General features: G+C 42.3%; 1 protein-coding gene across 3 annotated transcripts; it reads right to left on the bottom strand.

Moving 5' to 3' along the window:
- Positions 1–1,124: 1,124 nt before the first annotated feature.
- RUFY1 (RUN and FYVE domain containing 1) lies at positions 1,125–16,147 on the bottom strand. 3 transcript variants are annotated; one of them, XM_059483308.1, is made up of 18 exons: positions 15,880–16,147; positions 11,081–11,254; positions 10,657–10,774; positions 9,908–10,009; positions 9,468–9,591; positions 8,999–9,057; positions 8,203–8,268; positions 7,533–7,602; positions 6,980–7,081; positions 6,424–6,540; positions 5,954–6,121; positions 5,132–5,229; positions 4,571–4,690; positions 3,657–3,786; positions 3,143–3,237; positions 2,651–2,699; positions 2,402–2,479; positions 1,125–1,858 (listed from the first exon to the last, which is right to left on the bottom strand). In XM_059483308.1, the coding sequence occupies exons 1-18, from the start codon at positions 16,145–16,147 to the stop codon at positions 1,715–1,717; spliced, it is 2,082 nt and encodes a 693-aa protein (XP_059339291.1). In that variant the 3' UTR covers positions 1,125–1,714. The 3 variants fall into 3 exon arrangements, with proteins under 3 accessions (XP_059339291.1, XP_059339293.1, XP_059339292.1); XM_059483310.1 differs by having other exon boundaries at positions 15,822–16,050; XM_059483309.1 differs by lacking the exon at positions 15,880–16,147 and adding an exon at positions 11,811–12,052.
- Positions 16,148–20,317: the final 4,170 nt, after the last annotated feature.

Below are 20,317 nucleotides of genomic sequence, written 5' to 3'. Positions count from 1 at the left end.
GTCCTCTGACTGTTGTGCCCTTGCCCTGCAGCTGCCACACAGTGACTCAGTGACCCATAAACTGTAACAGTGACAACTGGGGGGGAGCAGAGGCAACCCCCCTGCTGCTGGGGGTGCCCAGTGGGTGTTGATTCAAAGCACTGCATGGCTGGGCCCTAAAACTGCTGGGGGGGGATGAGGGTTGATTCTGTACTTTCCTGTAGGCATCCGTGGACTGGGCAGCTTACTGCAACCATGTTTCAATAAATGTAACTTGTCAAACATCCTGCTTAAAGATGTGATTTTGTAAGCAACATTGTTACAGCTTTTTGAGCGCTGCAACTTCCCCTGAACTAATGTAAGATCTGCTTCCATGCAGTCAGTGGCCATAGTATTTTGGTTACCCATGATAAGGAACTGTTTGTCCTGAAGGGTTAAGAACCTGAGGTCTTTTCTACAGTGATAAAAGTGTCCTCCTCTCTTGTAGCAGAGGAGCTGTAAGGGTGGAATTCTGAACACTGGGTATTTTGGCCATGGCTGTCTGCGGTGAAAACAACCTGCTTCCTGAGGGGATTGCTGACTGAGCCCAGCTCAGGGGACACATGGCTGAGCTGGGGCAGAGTGGGGATCACCCCTGGGTATGCACTGTTCCACATGGAGGGAGCCTCTGCAAGAAGCTCACTTGGTTAAAGAGCTGCTCTGGCACCTGGGGCACAGACGGGGCCTGTTGGGTGCTGCCTGGGGACAGGGCTGCCTTCACCATGCTGCTGGTGTGGTGACAGCCCTGGCACTGGCACAGGAGCACAAACTGCTTTGGGATCCCTGGTACAGCCAAGCCCAGGCCTGGCAGAAGAGGGACCAGGGGTCCCCAGGGCTGGAGCAGCAGCTGCTCCCCTCTGCCCCAGGGCTGGACACAGTGAGCCACTGGAGCCACTGCCCTTTTTTTTTCTGGAAGAGGGTGAAAGCAGTTCCAGCTGCAGAGCAGTGGCTTCATCCAGCACCTTCCAGGGAATACCACAGCATTGGTCAGGTATCCCAAACACAATCTGCTACTTTCAGCTTAAACCCTGGATATGCATGGCTAAAAAACATTCTTTTCCAGGGTCTATGACTTGACAGATGTTAAAAATTAGAACTTCACTTGCTTTCAGTTTTTGCAAAAGACTTTATTGTGTAACTACTGCACGGTGGTCACAGCGACTTCCAGAACAAGTATAATGTGCAGTTTTTGACTCTGCAGTGAACTGAAGGCACATTCATTGACACTCCTTATAAAGCTTTCTATAGACAATTCATAAATTGACCTTTTCCTCTCTGAATGACTTAGAGCAAATACAAAACTGTACACAAGCCAGGGGAACACATGGAGCACCTACAGTGAAGGTAAAGAAATTAAGTTCATGTACACAGAGACAACGATGTCTACAGGGATCAAATAAATGTATAAATGCCATATACAAATTTTAATACAAATATCTATAAAAATCAGAAAAATGAATCTTAGTTTCAAATAGAGCTTTTGGGGAAATTACAGTTGATACAAGCTCCTTAATTACTTCAGTTGGAGAAGCATTAGTTTGCACAATCCCTACAAATTAATTTACATTGCCCTTACAGTGGAAATTATCAGACCAGCCAGTCCAGTCTGCTGCACAGAAGACACCTGCAATTCAGAATTAAAAAAATAATGGCTACTTTCCAATGTTAAAGTGGCTCTGTCAAGGGTGGGAGAGCCTTAGGAGGAGTTAGAGGAGCACTGCTGGAGCAGCAATGTGTGACAATTATCACAGACACGGACGGGTTTGGGGTAGGATGGCAGCGCGAGTTCGTTACTGGAACAAGTGTTGCAGAAGATGTCCCCGCAGTTTCTGCAGTGGTGCTACAAAAAAGAGTCAGAATGAACACAGCTGCCTACAAACAGCATCAGGAAGAGAGAAGTCAGACCTTGGGAACTGTGTTGGACTCCACTGAGTCCCTCTACTTGCCACCAAGCCCAGCCCTCCCAGCAGCCCTTCCCCCTGCGCAGGGCCGAGCACAGGGCCCGGCTCGGGGACAGCCAGGAACGGGAATGGGAACAGGAGCCGGAGCGGGTTCGGGCCTGGCCGCGGAGGGAGGGGCTGCGCTGCCCGCCCGCGCCTGCTGGGTCCCCGCGCTGTCGCACACCCACCGCGGGCCGGGCACTGAGCAGCGCCTGCTCAGCCGCAAAGGGAGCCTGAACACAGCCACAGCAGCTCTCCACTGAGAGCACCGGAGCAGGGGCAGTATTACTTTTGGGGTGGTAAATGCCAAATTATTCCCTATATATTTATCATGCCAACAAGATTTGGAATTGAACGGGTTCAGTCTTTCCTAGCAAGGTATGCAACAGCACCGCTTTTGTTTTCCATGGATTATTTAAAAATAATCTGCTGAACCACATTACCTTCCTTCTTGAGATGGAGAATTCCTTTTTACATTGTTTGCAGTGAGTTGCTTCATCATCCTTCAGCCACGTGTGACCCTGGAAAATTGGTATGAAAACCACGCTGGAGATATAAATAAACCTAGAGGCATTTTACCAACATTGTTGGTATTTTTCAAAAGCCACCTTTTAAAGCAGAATAACCATGGTGAAATTTGAAGGTGTTAAATGAAATTCTTATGCTTAGTCAAAATATCCACGAGAGAGTACCTTTAGTGCTTTATTTACTTCTTTAATGTCTTCCATCTTCAGCTTTGATCTGGAAAAAAGAAATTATGCCCTGCATGACTTTTTATTTAGTTGTGTTTGGTTTTCCCTGCCATTCCACTGTTGAGCCACTGAAACCAAATCCCAATTCTTCAGTCAGCTCCCTGTTACCCATCTGAACCACTCACTATCACTGGGAAACTCTGTCAGCTCAGGATTTGCCCCTTTTTCAGTATAAACAGAAGAATGTAGGAAAAGCACAGTTCCACTATAAGAACGAAACATTTCCTTTAATATTTCCTCTCAGCCAGCTCACTCTGACAAGATCCTCCCTCACTTTCATTTCATGGCTCTTTAGTTTCTCATACATAGTAATTGCCTACTAAAATTCTAACATCAATTGATTTTTATAAGTAAATGAGGTTTAAAATTCTTGGTATTAGTCTGATATTCCAGCTTACATCACTTACAGGAGTTCTGTTCCCTAGAACTTACTGGCTGAGATGAAGTCCCATTTCTTGAAGAGCTTGCTCCTGCTCCTCACGGACCTTCTTCAGCTGCTGCTTCTCATCTTGCAGTTTTCTCAGCTCCTATAAAATCAAGCACAAAATCAAACTTTTTTTGCACTGCTTGACCTAAACCTCGATCAGTCTACCCAAACTACCCAGCAGTTCACAAGAATCGGCTCCTTTGCAAATCCCCCTATTTCTAAGGCTTGATTTTTAAAATTACAAGAGAGAACTACCCACAGGTTCTGCACAAACAATGGAATCATTTAACCATATTTACCAAGAAAAGGAAGATTTTCAGGCTTTGACCATCCTTAAACATAGCTGGAAAATGGCAGTCCTGTGCCAACACAGGAGCACATAGACGGGTACAGGCGCACAACTGTGTCCTCAGAAACTGCTCCATACGTGTCAGCAAATCCTCTTTAGGTTAAAAAGAATGTTCATGCTTAAAAAATAACTCACATTCAGTTGTTCTGAATGCTTGAAACTGTGCATACCTTTTTCAGTCCTTCCATCTGTTGCAATTCTGTTTTAAGCAGAGTGGTAGCATCCTTCTCTTGGTGCAGTTCTTTTTGCAAAGTTTGTCTCTGTTCCTTTTCGGATTTTAACTCCTTTTCCAGAGTTGAGCTATTTAAAAATAATTCATTCTAAAAAAAACCTGCAGCAGAAGAATATCCTATAGCACTTAAGGATAGCAACAATGTGAGAAGTAGAAATCTTGTCCAAAAGAGGGCAAAATTAGAGTGGTGTTCTGGGAAAGGAAAGAACAGGCAGCAGACGTCAAAAATGTTAACGCTGTTAACATTTAACATATGTTAACATTTTCAAGTCATAGAAAACAAACATCAATGAAGGGCTAGAAGAAAAACAGCCAGCCAAAAGACCCCCAAAGAAACCAATCCCCACAGGTTAATATGTCACTACCTGTGTTTAAACTGTTGTGTTTAAAAGGGACACTCTACCCTGCAGTCTGAACAGTGAAAGAAGATTTTTCTATTGGCCTTAGAAATCTTTAGAGGATTAACATTCCCTGAGAAAACACCCATAAGTCCCTTCAAAAATCCCAGTCCCTTTGGATGACAGTCAGTTCTATGCTCAGCCTACAAGTATGACCATACCTATCTCCTGATTTATTAAAAAAGCAATTGAAAGCTCCATTGCTAGTCGGAATGGGCAGATATTTGCTGCTACTCTGTGCTCTAAATTAGATGTTCTGGAAAAAACATGTCAAAATCCTGATGCTAACTGCACACTGTACAAAAGTGCTGTGCTTCCCTGGCTCCTGTCTGTCAATGTTGAAGCCAACAGAATTTCAAACTCCACCCCTCGTTAGACCTGAGCATAAAAGGAATAGAAAACACTTCTTAAAGAAACAGCAAAGGGAAGGAAAACACCTGCTCAGATTAAATACCATTTGCTGTCCAGCTGGGCCATCTGCTGCCGACATGAGTTGAGCTTCCCAGCCAGCTCCTGCTTCATCTTATTGCACCGCTCCTCTGCTGCCTGCCTGGCCTTCTCTGCCTCCTGCAGCCTGCACAGGAAGGAACACAGACATTTGTTTTCAATTCACTCCTTCCCTGCACCCTCTCCCCCTCTTCTTTTAGAGTTACCACAGGGATCTTTATAAAAGCTTGAACTGAAAATGCTAGTGGAGGAAAAAAAGACTTTCGAAAGCAGTTGTTTCTGAAAAAAACCCAAAAGCAAAGTCACATCTGTTCTTAAAGTGAAGTTAACATGCTTTTCAATAGCCTGTTATGGAAAGAGCTGTGGTTTTCCAGTGGGCCAGTTATGGACATGTTTGCCTGGGAAGAGAACAGCAAGCACAGAGAGATGAAGAGGAGAAAGTAAAAAAGCTCATGCTGGCACACAGGCCCAAATGTCTGTGGGGCATATGGAAGGTCATCCTGTAAAGGTTTGTACTGGAAACCTTCTACTGACTTCAGTGTTGCCTTTCTTATCTTGCAATTATTACCTCTTTTCCATTTGTTTCATAGAGGACATCATCTCATTTGTTTTTCCTTCAAAAGAAGATATTGCTTCTGTTTTCTCTTGTAATGAACACTCTGCATTCTGTAGGAAATAGTGAACAGTGTTTAAAGTCTGCCACCAGAAAAAGAATGTTCACCTTGCTAAAGGCCATGCCTGGGTCTGACTGGAATGTGCAAACAAAATGCTGATAATTCCAGAGCAGACATTGCTCCAATTGTTTTGTTACAACCAGAGAAAAAACCCAAACCACCTTAACTATGTTTTGACCTATGAGATCAGCTACAAGCCAAAAATGTTCTCTTCAGAAAAAGCCTGAAGAAATAAAACCAGATTAAATTGACAGGGTAAGAATACCAATGATGATTTGAACATAACACTGCACTCAGTGGGCATGGAACCACGAAGCAAAAAAAAAACCCCAAAAATACTGCTTTCAAAAGCAAAGGCACACCTTAGCATGGGGCTTTTGCTGATTTGCAAGTGTCTGGGAAGGAGTCAAGGACCTGGGTAAAGCCTGAACAGGCATCAAGGAATAGGCCATAAAATTGAGAGAAATCCTCCCTGGATTTCTGGAACCAGGTGTGGGAGAGGAAGGCTTGCTGAACTTTTACTTCATGCATGGAGAGCTTAGTTAAACTTTTGTTTCATTAATGGAAACAAGCTCTGTATATTTTATGTGAGCACTGCTACACCATGGCTGCCTTGTAGAAATGCCTATCACACAATTCAACTGAAAAAAAGGTTAAACCACAATCCACCCAAAGAAGAGAAACCCCACAAACCATCCCCAGCCCCCAGTACACACCTGGGATTTGTGAAACATCTGCAAGTTAATGGCCTTCACTTCTTCTAACTGTTGGCGAAGGGCAACTAAAGTGTCTTGTTTTTCATGAGTATCTTTTTCCAGAAGTTTCATGGCAATTTCCATTTCTGTTTTCATTCCAATTTGTAGCTCCAACTCTTTCTCTAGTTCCTTACAAAGAGATGGAATTTCCTAGTTACAGCTACGTAGCCATAGGTCAGGGATAAAACCCAGACAATCCCATACACAAACTGTCTCTCTGCTATGATAATGCCAGTGGTTTCTTAAAAAGAGGCCTTTTATTTCCAACATTCCAGACACTGTTAATGACCAATCCCCTCATCTTGCTTGCAATTGCTCTATGAATTCTGGACAGCTGCAAAAGGTGCATAGCTGTCATCTTGTATTTGTAATGTTACCACAGGCTGAATCCTGTGTCCTTCACTTCACTTTCTATAGTTAAGTTTCCTTACCAGCCTGATTTTTTTTTCTTCTTTCAACTGCTTCCAAACATCGCTGTACATTTCATCAAGGCCCTGGCGAGATTGCTTGTAAGTATCCAATTCTACTTTTGTATCCTCTTTTGTTACCTACAAGAAACATCAGCTACATAAGATCACAAAGTATTTAAAGTATCTCTTTAATTCTTGTGTGTAACACAGTATTTCAATGTGCTATTTCAAGTAAAATCCTACTGTTTTACAAACAATGATCTCATGAACATTAGTTAGCTGAAATTTCAAAGATACAGCAATGATAAAAATACTTCAATACTTTACACTTTTTACTTTAATATTTCTAATACTTTGAATTTGTTCTTCCTTCAGCAAGTGTATTTTGGGTGTGTAGTAAAGAACAGTAAAATCTAATGCCTGAGCATACAACACCCAAACCCAGTGACCTGAATAGCAAGGTGCTCAGCTGTGCTGAGCATTCCAGTGCACAGTGGGCTCAGGAGAACTCACTACAGCTGACCAAAAGAGATCACTTATTTTAAGGATCCTCATCCTCCCTAAACAGCTGTCCCACCTCTACACTTTTTTCACTCCGTTCACGAATTAATTCATTCTGCTGTTTTAGCTGCTGCTGCTCCTCCTGAAGGGATCCAATTCGGTCAGTAGCTGCTGCAAGCTGTGTGAAGAGAACAGATCTATATTTAATCACTGTGCAATCATGCAGCATCTGGAGCAATTCTGAAGTCAGCAGCTCAGTCTCTGCAGCAGCTGTGCTGCTCGCTTCCCCTTCTGCTCTCCCCAGCAGCTGCCTGACCCTTCTGCAGCCATACCCACCGTCAGCCAAAATTAATGTGCCCACCAACATTTGTTCACCAACTTCTGCTTCACACCCTCACCAATTATTTTTAAGTATTAAATGAGTAAAGAAATGCACCATAATGTAAAAGGCTAAAATCCATCCTGGATCTGTGGTATGAACTTGAACTCACACCAACCCATGCCAGTCTGTCCAGCCCCCCCAGCTCACCAGTATCTATTCAAGTCTCTCTTTTACGTGTAAGGTCTTAGGGACTTTTTTCTCTCATGGAGAAGAGCTGTGAGAAATATTTAACAGACCAGATACAAACCTCTTCTTGGAGTTTTGAATTGGTCTTTTCTAAACAGTCTATTTTGTTCTGGAGATCTGCAACCGTGCAACTGCAGCAAGGAAGAGAGATGCATAAAACAATAAATGAATTGTCAATGTTCAACTTTAACTCCTAACCTCAATGGTATTTTTACCATCTTGCATTTGTTAACAATGAAGTACTTTGGTGAGCTGGGGAAAAACTCAGAGGAAGAACAACTGTCCTTCTCAAGCACTGAGAGGACCATGTCCTTCTGCTGGCAGCCCTGTTCTGGCTTAGCTTTCACAGTTGTAACACCTCTCCAGCTCAAGAAGGTAAGGGAGGCCTGCTTGTCCCACTGAGCAACCTATGGGGGAAGAGTAGAGACTCTTCCTCCAAGGAATGAATTTCCAGATGCACTTGGAATAGTTTCTCTTGAAAAAATTAGTTCCAAAGTGTTGTGTTAATCACTCTCAAAAAAGTAAACTATTACACACACTTGCTTTCCACATTGCATGTACCCGCGGAAGAGCAGGACTACAAAATGAAATGAAGACTTTTGGGAAATAATCAGAAAAGGCGTTTCAATATCAAACAAAAATCTACAAGACTGGCAGCAGAGACATTCAAAGTCATGCTGGAAAAGCTAAAGAGGACAAGTGTTGTATATGAGAACAGATTAAAATCCCACCTTAGATGTCGGTTCAGTTCTTCCACATAATGCTTCTGGTCAAGGACAGCTGTAATCCCTCCATCTCTAGTTGTAAAAGTGAGAATGTATTGCTTGAGAAGAAACTCATTCATTTTAAAGTGCTATTCTGTACTAGGGCTTTCAGCATATACCAGGAAACAGATCTAAAATCTTTTATCCTTTCCTTATAAAAATACTTGTGTCTGAGCTGGATCAGAAGCACCAGGAAGGTGAAGCAGCTGCTTGGCTGCTTCTCAGCAGCTCCAGTGAAGTGCTCTGAAGTGACAGAAGCACATAAAATATGAAGATCCCTTCATTTGCTACAGGTCTTAGAAGACCTTAGAAGACCTGATCTGTGTTGCAAACTGCAGTCTCAAATCTAATATTTCACTTAAAATCACATTTTTTCCTCCATAACTGATCTCTCCCTCAAAGACAGCTGCTTAGTTGAGAGGGTTTCTGAAACTGTGCTTAGAAACAAAGCAGTGAGTTGGCAATGGGTGACTTGGCAAATCATCTCTTCTAAAACCAAATAAAACCACAATCTAATATTTTGTGTACTTTTAATTTGGACCCAGCTCAAGACTCAAACTCTCCAAATTGTTGTTAAAACTACCACAAATTCAGTCTCTGAAAGATATTACTTTTATTTAGGTAACAAAATCTGGTTTGGGTTCTCTGTTTTGGATGATTAATCGTTTGAAATCTCCACCACTCCCATCCTCCCACAGACTGTCTGACAGGTTTGTTCTACAAAAATGGTAATGATTTAGAATTATTAATTCACCATACATACTGTTTGCCATCACTGTCCTGTGTTTCCTTAAGGTACAAGGAAAAATCAATCACTCCAACCTGAAAAACATATTTAAGATATTAACACACCTTCACAGTGCAATTATGTGTAGAAGTAGGCATTACTGTATATTTGGAAAATGATAAAAATCTGAAGTTTAGGTTTAGAGAGACAAATAATACTTATATTCTTCCTAGCTGATGCAAGCATACAAGCTAACATTTGTCATAAAAGCATCAAAGTAACCATATTATGTGTGAACAGTTTCCTTGCAGTTATTAGTTTTGACAGTGTTTCCATAAACTGTTACTTATGTACTTTCTTTTAATTCACTGAGGGAAACACAACCAGCTTCTACACAGGCCATGTTGGAAAGAAATCTGGACCCATCTCAATAAAGTATTTATAGATGTACTTAATTCTACTAGAATCCAATACCAACTGATCCTATTTAAGCTTTAATCTTCACCTGGGAATCCAAGTCTTCTCCTTTCAAGCAGAGGTTTGCATCAATAACATTCAGCCCAACCAGCAGACCCACAATAACTGCCCCTTCCTCCTCCATCATCAACGCATCAGGTTCATAAAATTCACTGGAACAAACAGAACAAGGCACCACTGCACATCAAACAGTTATAATGGCACTTCCATCACTGAAATCATATAAACAGTAATGCAGCCTTTACAAAACTCAGCTGGGTTCTCACTTATTTATTGCATAAGGCAGAAGATTTAGAACTCTCTCAGAAAATACTCTGCAAGTTCCTTTGTAGATTCACTGCAAAAACAATTAACCACTTGCTCTTCTGCAGGCTGCAAGAACAAGCTTAAACTGGTCAATTAATGACTCTCCCTGGAGCCACACGGGCTGTCAATGTTTCAGGAATATTCAGGAATCTGTGCTGTTACCTTAACAGATGCTTATGGTCCAGGAGTACTTTGAGGTAATCTGCCAGTTTCTTTTGCATGAGTGCTAGATAAAGCCAAGCCCTCCCTCTGCCCACAGCAGTCCTAAAATGAAAAAATGCATGTTTTGGTAAAACCAAGGTGTTTTATTAACCAAATTTGTGCGATTCAAAATTCTTGGTTTACAAAGTGAGAGGAAGGACATTGGTCACTAAAAAACAACAACAAATCTCTGGGGAAATGAACTGTTGTTTCCAGAACACAAAAACATTTAAGTATATTCCTTTCTTTGGGGAAAGTATATTGTAAAGTCTTCTTAACTTGAAAACCCATACATATTGCCAACTACCACCATAATCCAACCATTAATACATCCTAGTATTAAAAAAATCAAATCTATCTCAATCATCCTGAATCACTCAAACCAAATACTTTCAACACACACACAAAATTATACAAAATCATGAAAAGGGGGGAAAGAAGAGGAAAAAATACCTGTGAATACTTAAGTTATTTTTAGCAATGTTATTAAAGTTTCCAAATGCTGTTTTCAATCTGACAGCATTGTTTGAATCAGAAACTCGGAATATTTTGAGATATCCTCCTTATCTCTTCAAGAAGTCAATGCCTCCTACACACCCTATTTTTTTTCTTTGGGAACAAGAGCTTGTTAAGGAAGCCAAGAGACTACACGAAGGATTCCTTTTCCCAGCAGTATGAGCAAAATGCATCATCCCCAACAATTAACTTACTTCAACTCTGGCAGATTTTTAACACTGGTTGCTATATCTGATGCTTCAGGACAAAGTTTTTCCACTAGCTCCAAAGGACCAAAAAATGATTTGTTCTGTCCAATAAAACTCTTCTTCACTAAAGGGAGCATACAGAGAGATTTGTGAGGAAAAATGACAGGCTTCCAAGTCTAGAATTTTAGACAAAATTTACTTTGTTAATTTGTTTTATCAGCTTATAACATGTCTGCAGAAAGGGGGCATTAAAATACTCTGACAATTAAGGAGGCACAAAATACAGGGTGTACAAGGGTAACCACATAGTTATATCTGCATTACTGATCAGCATCATGTTTACAGAATTAATAATGTCATTCAGAAGTCAAGCTGGAGACATGACAGACTCCTTGACCTGCCTCTCCTCAGCCTGGCAGCCAGTGCCCACCTTTGAGCCCGTGCTTGAGGCAGTGTTCCAGCACCACGAAGAACTGCTGCAGTGGTGGGAAATCAGAGTCCAGGGTCCGGCCCAGGCTCAGGGCTGACTGGATGAGGATTTTGATGCTGAGCTTCATCATGTTCATGAGGTTGGCACGCTCCTCCATGGTGTGACACCGTGTACCTGGGGGCACATGGGTGGGGAAAGGAAAGCTGCTTTACAGTCCCAGAATCAAATAGGCTGGAAAAGACCTCTGAGATCATCGAGTCCAATGTATGATGAAACTAGGCCAGGGCACTGAGAGCCAGATCCAGTTTTTCTTTAAACAGCTCCAGGGACAGTGACTCCACCATCTGCCTGGGCTGCCCCTTCCAATCTATAATAAACCACCTTTCTGTGAAGAAATATTTCCTTATGTCCAACCTAAACCTCGCCTGGCGCAGCATAACATTATATGCTGCAATCTTATCACTTGTTGTCTGGGAGAAGAGCTCGACCCCCACCTGGCTACAGCCTCCTGTCAGGGATTGTAGAGCGATAAGGTTATCACCCTGATTCTCCTTTTCTCCAGACTAAACACCCCCACTCCCTCAGCCGCTCCTCATAGGATCTGTGCTCCAGAACCTTCCCCAGCCCTGCTGCCTTCTCTGGGCCCGCTGCAGCCTCAATGTCCCTCCTGAACAGAGGGGCCCCGAGCTGATCACAGCACTCGCGGTGTGGCCTCCCCAGAGCCGAGTACCTGGGGACAATCTGCACGGAGACGCTGCGCAGCTCTTAAAGACCCCTGGCCGCGGTGCCCCAGCCGGGCCTCCATCCTGCGGCGGGGGCGAGCTGGGTAAACCTCCCCCCAGCGCCGCGCCCGGCCCCGGTGGGGGGGACACGGCCCCAGCCCCGGGCCGCGGGGTTCGTACCTGAGCGGCGGGGCCGGGCCGGGGCCCCGGGGCTGAGGGAGCCCGGCCCGCCGGTTACCACGGCTACGGCGCGCGCGGCGGGGCCGGGGGCGGGCCGGCCGCCATCTTAGAGCCGTGCCAGGGGCGCGGGGCGGGCTCGGCCCGGCCCGGCCGGGGCGCGTTGTAAAACGCGGAATTATGTACAGATTTACTTAAAGAAAGGATGTTTCTCGATCTTTGTTCGATTTCAAGCCTAAGCAATAATCAGCGTGATTTAAGCCGCGGAATATCCGCTAACGAGCAAGGTGTACGTGACGCCCAGGTGTTACAAAGGCGAATCACTGGTAGGTAGAATTGCCTTGATAAGGTTTAGGGTTGGACATGCTTCAGCGACCCGAGGCCTAGGGGAGGTTAATAAAAGGATGTAGCACTGATAGTGGACTCAAAGGATACAGAATTTATGTGCTGCAAGGACGGCCTGAGGCTGAGTCAGGGAGGTTTAGGCTGAGATCAGGAAAAGGTTCCTGCTCCTGATGGCAGTGGTAACAGCACCACGCCTGACAGAGCTCAAGGAGCATTTGCACAACACTTTCAGACTCATGGTGTGACCCCTGGGGATGCTCCTGTATAGGGCTAGGTGTTGGACTCAACGATCCTAGTGGGTCCTTTCCAGCCCAGCATATTCTAGGATTTTATGACATTTGGCAGAACTCCCCAGATAAGGAAGAAGCTCATAAAGCCAAGGTAGCAACTGTGCTCAATCAGCTCTGACTGGGTAGAAGGTAATTCTGGCAGGGGCAGATTGTGACCACTGACCCAAGAAACTCACTGACCCAAAAGAACAGATAGCCTGAGCATGCAGACTAATGAGCACGGGAAGTGAGGATATCATTGACCAAAAGAAGATAGAATGGTAATTCATAAGAGAGCTAGTGAATTTGTAACCAATGAACATTAATGCCTAGTGCCTAAAATACTGAAAAGTTTTGGTAGTTGTGATGGCTTTCTGGATTTGCCACCCAGCCCCCTTTCTGTGCAAAACCATAAATCAATCAAATCCCTCCACTCCATGCATGGATTGGCCTCTTGCAGACCAAGTGAAAGAACCTGTTTTGGGACAACAGGGGGAGTGGGACCAGGACCAGCTCCCTTGCTTCTTAAGTCACCTACAGGCTCTGACAGGAGCTGCCTACCGCAGCCCAGTGGCCACCAAAATCATGTTTTAAGCCACTGCTGTTTCAGCAGGACAATCTTGCTGTCACCTGTGGGTCAAACATGGGCACACTCTGCAGAAAAAGCAGTGGCAGAAGCCCCAGCCCTGCGTCAGTCACACCCAAGATGGTTAACAATGTTTTTAAGATCGTGCAAAGTCTCTCCAGCATTTTCCTTTTTTTGCACACAATGTTAATTCAGGGTTAAAAGTGAGCAAAACTCCTCCTTGTGTCAGAAGAGGGAAATCAGAGTCATTCTAATCTAACTGACCTTAATAACCACAACACACACAAAATGCTGTCATCTCTGCATGCTACTCTATAGCTCATTGTATATATACTATATACAGTAATATATATAGTATATAATCAGTATACATTATATTACAGATATACATATATACAGAGGGAGTATACTGTATATTGCCTATAGCCTCAAAACTATAGGCCATGTGTTGACATTAAAAGCACCATAATATTTAGATTTTTGATCTCAATATTGTCAGGTTACACATTAGGAACAGAAAAGAAGCTGCACAAACAGAAAACCAGAAACTCTGGGGTGTTCCAAAGCAATGTTAACCATTTTGATGGTTTTTTGAATTTGAATTTTTACTTACCAGGAATACTTTGCCTCTACACCTTGCTCAAGATACATATATTACCCACAAGACTTAAAAAAATAAAATACCATGAATAAAAATCTCTTTATGAAAACAATTTTAAACTGATAAGTGTCTTAATATCAGTTTCCATTAAGTTAAATAATTACTTGAACAATATTTTTTAGGCCGTTGCAAATTTACACATTCAAGTACATCTTTTGCAAAACTGTGGAGGCTGATACATGCAAATTAAACAGGTATTAGCCACACTACCAAAGCCAAGCTTTAAAGATTAGGAATCAGGTTACCCCAGTGCAAAAGATCAGAGATGTGATGCTGCAATCTTTAAGAATGCAGTCACACAGTTTTGTATCTTATTCAACTCAAGAGATTTATTTCAACATCTTTTTGAAGCCACACGCCATGTTTACTGTAATTATTGAGCACACTTTGAAGTCAGAAAACACTGAAGCACAAAGGAAAGCTCACAGTTCTCCATCCCTTGGTCTTTGGGACTGCAAGTCTTTCTTGATTCGTTTTCTTTAGATTTGAAGCTTCTGGCCTCTCTGCAAGGCAGGACACAGTGGCAGACACTGGTTTTAGGATGGGGTTTACGTGTTTAGAACATGTGATCAACAGATCTGAAGAAGCAGACAGAAGTTATAAAATCTCTGAAAAAAGATTACAGCAGGCAACAAGCTCCAAATTTTCCACAAGTGGTCTTGCAGGCCTTGGCCTATTTCTTAAACATGGCTGCTTTAATATTTAAGTGCTTGGTCAAAGGTAAGTAATATTGAACAGGCAGAACAGGTGCCTTAGCACCTGTTCACATTTCATATACAAGTTATTAACTGATTTTTCATACAGAATTTTCCACAAAACTTATCAACATATTATCCAAATCCTTTGAACAACATAGGAAGGTTGTGGTGTGTTCCCTTATTTTACAAGGAAGAAGGGGAAAGATGATGGTAAAAGTTCTGTGAAATGTGGGAGCTTCATTTCAGGTAGGAGAATATTTTTTTCCCTGCCCCTTGGCAAATGCTGTGTGTTGCTTTCAATTACATCTATCCATAGCATTAGTTCCAAAAGCAAACAAAGAAACTGGGATATTCTGCACATTTTCAGGTTAGATCCTAGGTGCACAAGATGGGCACTCAGGAAACAAACCTTGGGAAGTTTGGTGTAAGACTTTGGGATACAGGAGAAGAAAAGATTCTACTTTTTCAGGACAATTAATCTTCAACTCTGACTATGCAACATTGAGGAATTTTCACAAAAAAAAAATGAAGAAGTCCCTCAGCAGTAACATTGCCCCACGCTGTCACGACTCAACTGCATGGAACTTCCCTTTGAGTACTCAGTACCGTTAAAAACAAAAAGGTCAGCACCAAACAGAGCAAAACTGAGCTCCAGTGCTCCAGAACAATTCAGCACCAGTCTGAGACTCTGGAGTACAAGGCTCCAGGCCCAGTTTCTGCTGCATTCGAATGGGTTTGGGGTTTTCCCCCCACATTATAAATATTGCTGAGATTTATTTTCCATATGATTCAATTAAAGCCATTTAAATTCAGTTCTAAGATATCTGTTCCACAAATCTGTAGGGCTGCTAGATCTACAAATGTCGATGTTGAACAAAGCAATCTGAGGTTAAACTGAAGGCAGTTTTAGCGCAGTTAAAAAGTAATTTATAACAAATCTGTAACTTAGTTTGCTGGGCTGGTCTCTGACATGAAAGGTACAGAGATTCCTTCCTGGAACCAACAGCACTCGAGGGAGGATGTGGAATTTTGAGAGATCCCTCAGTGCAGCCAGGCTGCTAGACCTTTAAGGAGAAGGAGAAAAGGCAGCAAATAAAACAAAAGTAAATTTTTTCATATATAAGAGTTTAGGCTTCTTCTGGTTATAACGCATTTCTTAAATTCTATATCTCTGTCACTTCTTTAATTTTACTTCAATACAAAACTGCAGCATCTTAAAAAAAAAAAAAAAAGGAATCCAAAGTAACACCCATGCACCACTGACACGACCCAGCAGCACTTACGGGAGCGAACTCATTTGCGCACCACAAAAGCGAGTTTACTAAAGAAGCGGAGCCGTACTTGTCTTTGCCGGGCTGTCACTGCTGCCGGGCTTGGACACCAACCCCACCAGGGATGCGGACTTCAGGGCGCTGCCATAGCCCAGCGCTAAGTTTTCCGAGGCTTTCCTGGCCAGAGACAAGATGGGAGCAGACCACCGCGCTTCCTCCGGTTTCGCCTTCTCCTCGTTCCTCAGCTCGGCCGCGTCAGGGAGCTGTTTTCTGTCAATAATCTCAAAGTCTTCCTCCTTTCCCGCGGCGGGCGCGGCGCGGCGCTCCCCGGCAGCCATCTTGTACGGCTCACATGACCGCGGCTCGGGAGCCGCCCCCGCCCCGGGTGAGGGCCTGGGCAGGGACCGGGGGCCGGGAAGGGACCGGGAACCGGGGCAGATCCCGGGAACCGGGGCACGTCCGGGAACCGGGGCACGTCCCGGCAACCAGGGCACGTCCCGCAGGCAGCGTGAAGCCCCTGCACACAGAGGCAGGGCTGTAACACAGGCCTGGCCGGGACAGAACACTGCGCTTGGCGTTCGGAGTTAAAGGGCGTGGAAGACGAGGAAAGAGTTCACCTTTGAACAAGTTAGGAAAGGAACAAAAAGTATACGTTTTTACTGCTGTGTCCCCAGACATAGTTTTCAATAAAAAAATTAATGTGTTTTGACGTCTCAGATTTGCACAGTTCAGTTGTGACAGCTTAACGAGATCTCTATTACTCTGCCTGCGAATCAAGTCGCTGTGATTTGAAGTGGAGGATTGGTATGACAGGTGCACTGCTGTGAAAAGGAATTGTCCTCGTCACTGACATGAAAACAACTACTCTGCAAAGCCACTTCATTAATGTTTATGGGCTGGGTTGGGTAGAAAGATGTATCACGAAAGGGAACTGAAATTGCCCCACTATGAAAATTTGATCTTGCTGTGTGCCTCAAATATTGATGTAGCCCGCTGATGTATGGTCTGTTAACTGTTTTTCCATGCAGCAGCTGCGTGTGCTTGAGATGTGTCACTTGTTTAGTCACGAGGTAGTGGATGCTGCCTACGAGCTTTTTGTGCTACATAGAGGAAAGTCTTTTGGGTGTTTTTTTTTTTTTTTTTTTTTTTTTTTTTGTTTTTTTTTTTTTTTTTTTTTTTAAAGAAATAGGAGAAGGAGGCTACAATAGGAGAGTTGAAGGTCAATTTAGTCTTGCAGCAATATGAATCTTCAGAGCTATATATATATATTTTTTTCCTAATATAAGCTACTTTATGATTGATTCTGTCTTCTTGGCTTCTTCGACACTGAAAATTTAACAACTTATGTTACACAAAGCACACGGAAGCTCTTGTATTTTTGTTGAGGATTCAGAGATCAGCAGCCTCTTATTCATCCATGATTCAGATGAGCTAAGTATAGGCTTTAAGCTACTTTTGCTAAAGGCTGCTAGAGTTAAGTTCTGCTCCATCTTGTGGACTCCGGCAGTATTGGGCTCTTCGTAAGGAAATAGCTCATCTCTGCATGTTGCTGTCTTGCAGTTGAGTATATGAATACACCTCTTGACAGGAGTGAGACTTGATAGTGATTTTCTGCCTTTCATTAACTACCCAATATTAGAGTAAAGGTGGAAAAGGTAGTCTTGAATAGAAGCAGAATTCTAAGCATTAAAATAATATTTTTTCCCAATGCAGCTGAAGAATAGGGCATAAAAGTTTTGTTACTGGGAACATAAGAGTTAACCAAGGCTCCTCTTTACCTCATTGTGTTGCTTCCTCAATATAAGGATGCCTCAGACTCCTCTTTACAGCCTCACAATGAGATATTTTGTAAAAATATGAGGTAAAGCTATCACATAGTTCTGATCATCTTTTCTTATGTTGCTATTAAAGAAACATTTGATAATTTTATTTCAAGTGTCTGATGAGGAAAATTTATACTGTGCATAATAAATGTGCTCAAACTTATGCTACACATGATTTAATTGTGCTTCACTTACTACTATTTGGTCAAAATTACTTAATCAGCCACTGATTGCTTTAAATGCCCTCTGTCCTCACACCTTTTATTTTAAAGCAAGCAGGAAGTCTTGTGGCATTGTAAGGGAGCCCTAAGTCAAAGAGATTTGTTTTGTTTACAAAGTACAATTTCCTAAGGGGTCATTTGGGGCAGCCAAGGAGGGTGAAGTTAATACAGAATACAGCTTTAAGCACATTAAATAAAAAATGAAAAAACTCAAAACCAAAAGTGATGTAACTTTGGTTTCAGTTCACTGATTTATCGGGGAGGGGCATTGTGCATGAATAACTTTGATTACTTTTAGCTTGGAGATCGGGCTTGTTTTGGTCTCCTGCAGATGATGGTATTTCACCACCCTCTTCTTTTTGCAGACCACTGATCCAGCTCTTGCCACTCATGTGAAGATGAACAATATTTTCTTTTGAAAACCCATTTTGTAGCTAGTTTTTGTCTGCCATAAATGTCAGTTCTGTGTAATCACAAAAATACTTAAAATAGTTAGGGCTCATTGAAAAGTTAGGGGACTAAGTGACCCGCTTACAACATTTTGTTTTTCCTAACTGTAGAAATCAAAGTATTTCTAAAAAATAATACCATTATGAAGCTGAGATAAGTAGAGTTTTGTTCTTTTTTCATGCAAATCTTGCACAACCTTGTTTGGTTTTACTGACCCCCTCTTCTTTGTCTTCTTATGTGAAAGAATAAAAACTCACTTTTGAAATTCTTAAAAAATAATGAATTCAAAGTATAGAAAAAGATTATTCTGGAAGAATTCCTATTTTAATCAGGAAATTGTACATTTAATATAAATGTCTCACTAGCAGAATGGAAGATAATTAATTTTAGAATAAGAGAAGCTAAATTTTTATTCACTGATACTTAGCAAGACAGTTTCTTTGGCTAATTCCTATTTATGTCAGATTTATTGTTGTTTTGGGAGGTAATGTTTTAAGGAACTTTTTTTTGCCATTTAACATTTCAAGTTAATCTCACACTATAAATATTTAAAAACAGCAAAATGCCACCATGTGCTAAAGGGTAAACTTTTGTGATTAGCTGTTATTTATACTTTGCATTCCTATAACTTTTTCAGTCAGCAAAAGAGATTATATTGCAAATGATCCAGTTGAGTTTTTGACCTTTAAAACGCTGTGTATAAATACCAAGTGTAGCTGTAGTTGGGAATAACATAACCCCCCCAAATGGTGTGTTATGTGTTTGACAGCACATTATAGAAGTTTTACAGATACAAATCACAGTTTTACAATACAAATCACAGTATTTGCTGAGAATTCAGTGCTTGCTGAGTAGGGCGGCTGCATCCACAAGTCCTGAGCCAGCCCTTTGTGTGAGCAGGACAAGAAGCTGTGCAGCCATCCAGAGTCACCTCCCAGTGACTGAGGCAGCACCAAAGAGCAGTAAAATGTTCCTTGTACTCTTCTCCCCCTCCCCATTCCTCAGACTGAAACATTCTTCCCTCTGACTACTGCAGTGAGTGAGTGACACTTGAGGAAAAATGGTATTAGGAAATGATAACATTTCCTTTGGGACATCATCAAAAAAATCCCCAAACCCTCAACAATTTCCAAGTCCACGAATAAAATTCCTCCCTTACAACAGTGATTAAGTAATTAGAGAAGTTTTAGCTGTTGTTCTACCTCTAATGCAGCTAACTAGTTAAGATACTTTCCTATCACTTCTAATCAAAAAGTCATTTAATGAAAACCAAAATTCCAGCTGTGTCATTTCACCTGTAGTGAGTGAAATAATTTTTTTAGATTTCAAAGCCACAACTTGATGCTCCCTGACCCCACTGCACCAGCTAGTGCCATCCTCGCAGAAACTCATTGTAATAACAGAATCAGCTGTTTCAAACTTCTTTCTAAAATCATTAGAGGCCCTAAGGGGACATGGAAATATTTATAGCTGGAAGTGTGTGTCATTGTAGTAAATAAAGGAAAAGACAGTAAAATATGGAAGAGAAACTGTTGGCATGGAATCAAAAGAACAGCAGCTCACTCAGTATGAGTTTAAATCAGACAGTTAAGACCAAACACCCACCAAATATATATTGAATGACAGTCTGAAGAAAAGTCCAGGACATTTATTGTTCTACTCTGAACTATTGCCTGATTTTTAGAAAAAAAAAAAGAAAAAAATCTTTCAATAGGAGTATAGTGGACTAGAATGTGAAGTATCAGAAAGAAGGTAAAAAACAAACTCACCGATTTTCGTTTAGTTATTTAACATTTGTTGGCCCTGTAAAAAGTGGCAGGGGCAGAACTTCCCAGCAGGTGACACTATGGCACCACTTTATTCAAGAGCAGTCCCTAGCGCCCAGCAAACATCACATCCCAAGAAAATACCGGAGAACTCCCAAGAAAAAGAAAAGAACCAAGCTGAGATTCTCGTCTGAGCGAGCCCTGAAGCTGCTCTGTGACAGTGGCAGTGCTGACAGAGACCTCGGGGG

The sequence above is a fragment of the Ammospiza nelsoni genome, chromosome 16, assembly GCF_027579445.1.
Source record: "Ammospiza nelsoni isolate bAmmNel1 chromosome 16, bAmmNel1.pri, whole genome shotgun sequence".
Taxonomy (NCBI): Eukaryota; Metazoa; Chordata; class Aves; order Passeriformes; family Passerellidae; genus Ammospiza; species Ammospiza nelsoni.
The sequence above is the reverse complement of the archived record's forward strand: the minus strand, read 5'-3'. Positions and strand labels throughout refer to the sequence as shown.

What these genes read in the sequence shown, in the direction of transcription:
- RUFY1 (XM_059483308.1), bottom strand. Translation starts at nt 16,147, where the DNA reads ATGGCTGCCGGGGAGCGCCGCGCCGCGCCCGCCGCGGGAAAGGAGGAA. An exon ending in CCTCAAGCACGGGCTCAAAG is followed by an intron (nt 10,775 to 11,080) that starts GTGGGCACTGGC and finishes TGCTCCCTTTAG; the next exon opens with TGAAGAAGAGTTTTATTGGA. An exon ending in GGAGTGAAAAAAGTGTAGAG is followed by an intron (nt 6,541 to 6,979) that starts GTGGGACAGCTG and finishes TGTTTCTTGTAG; the next exon opens with GTAACAAAAGAGGATACAAA.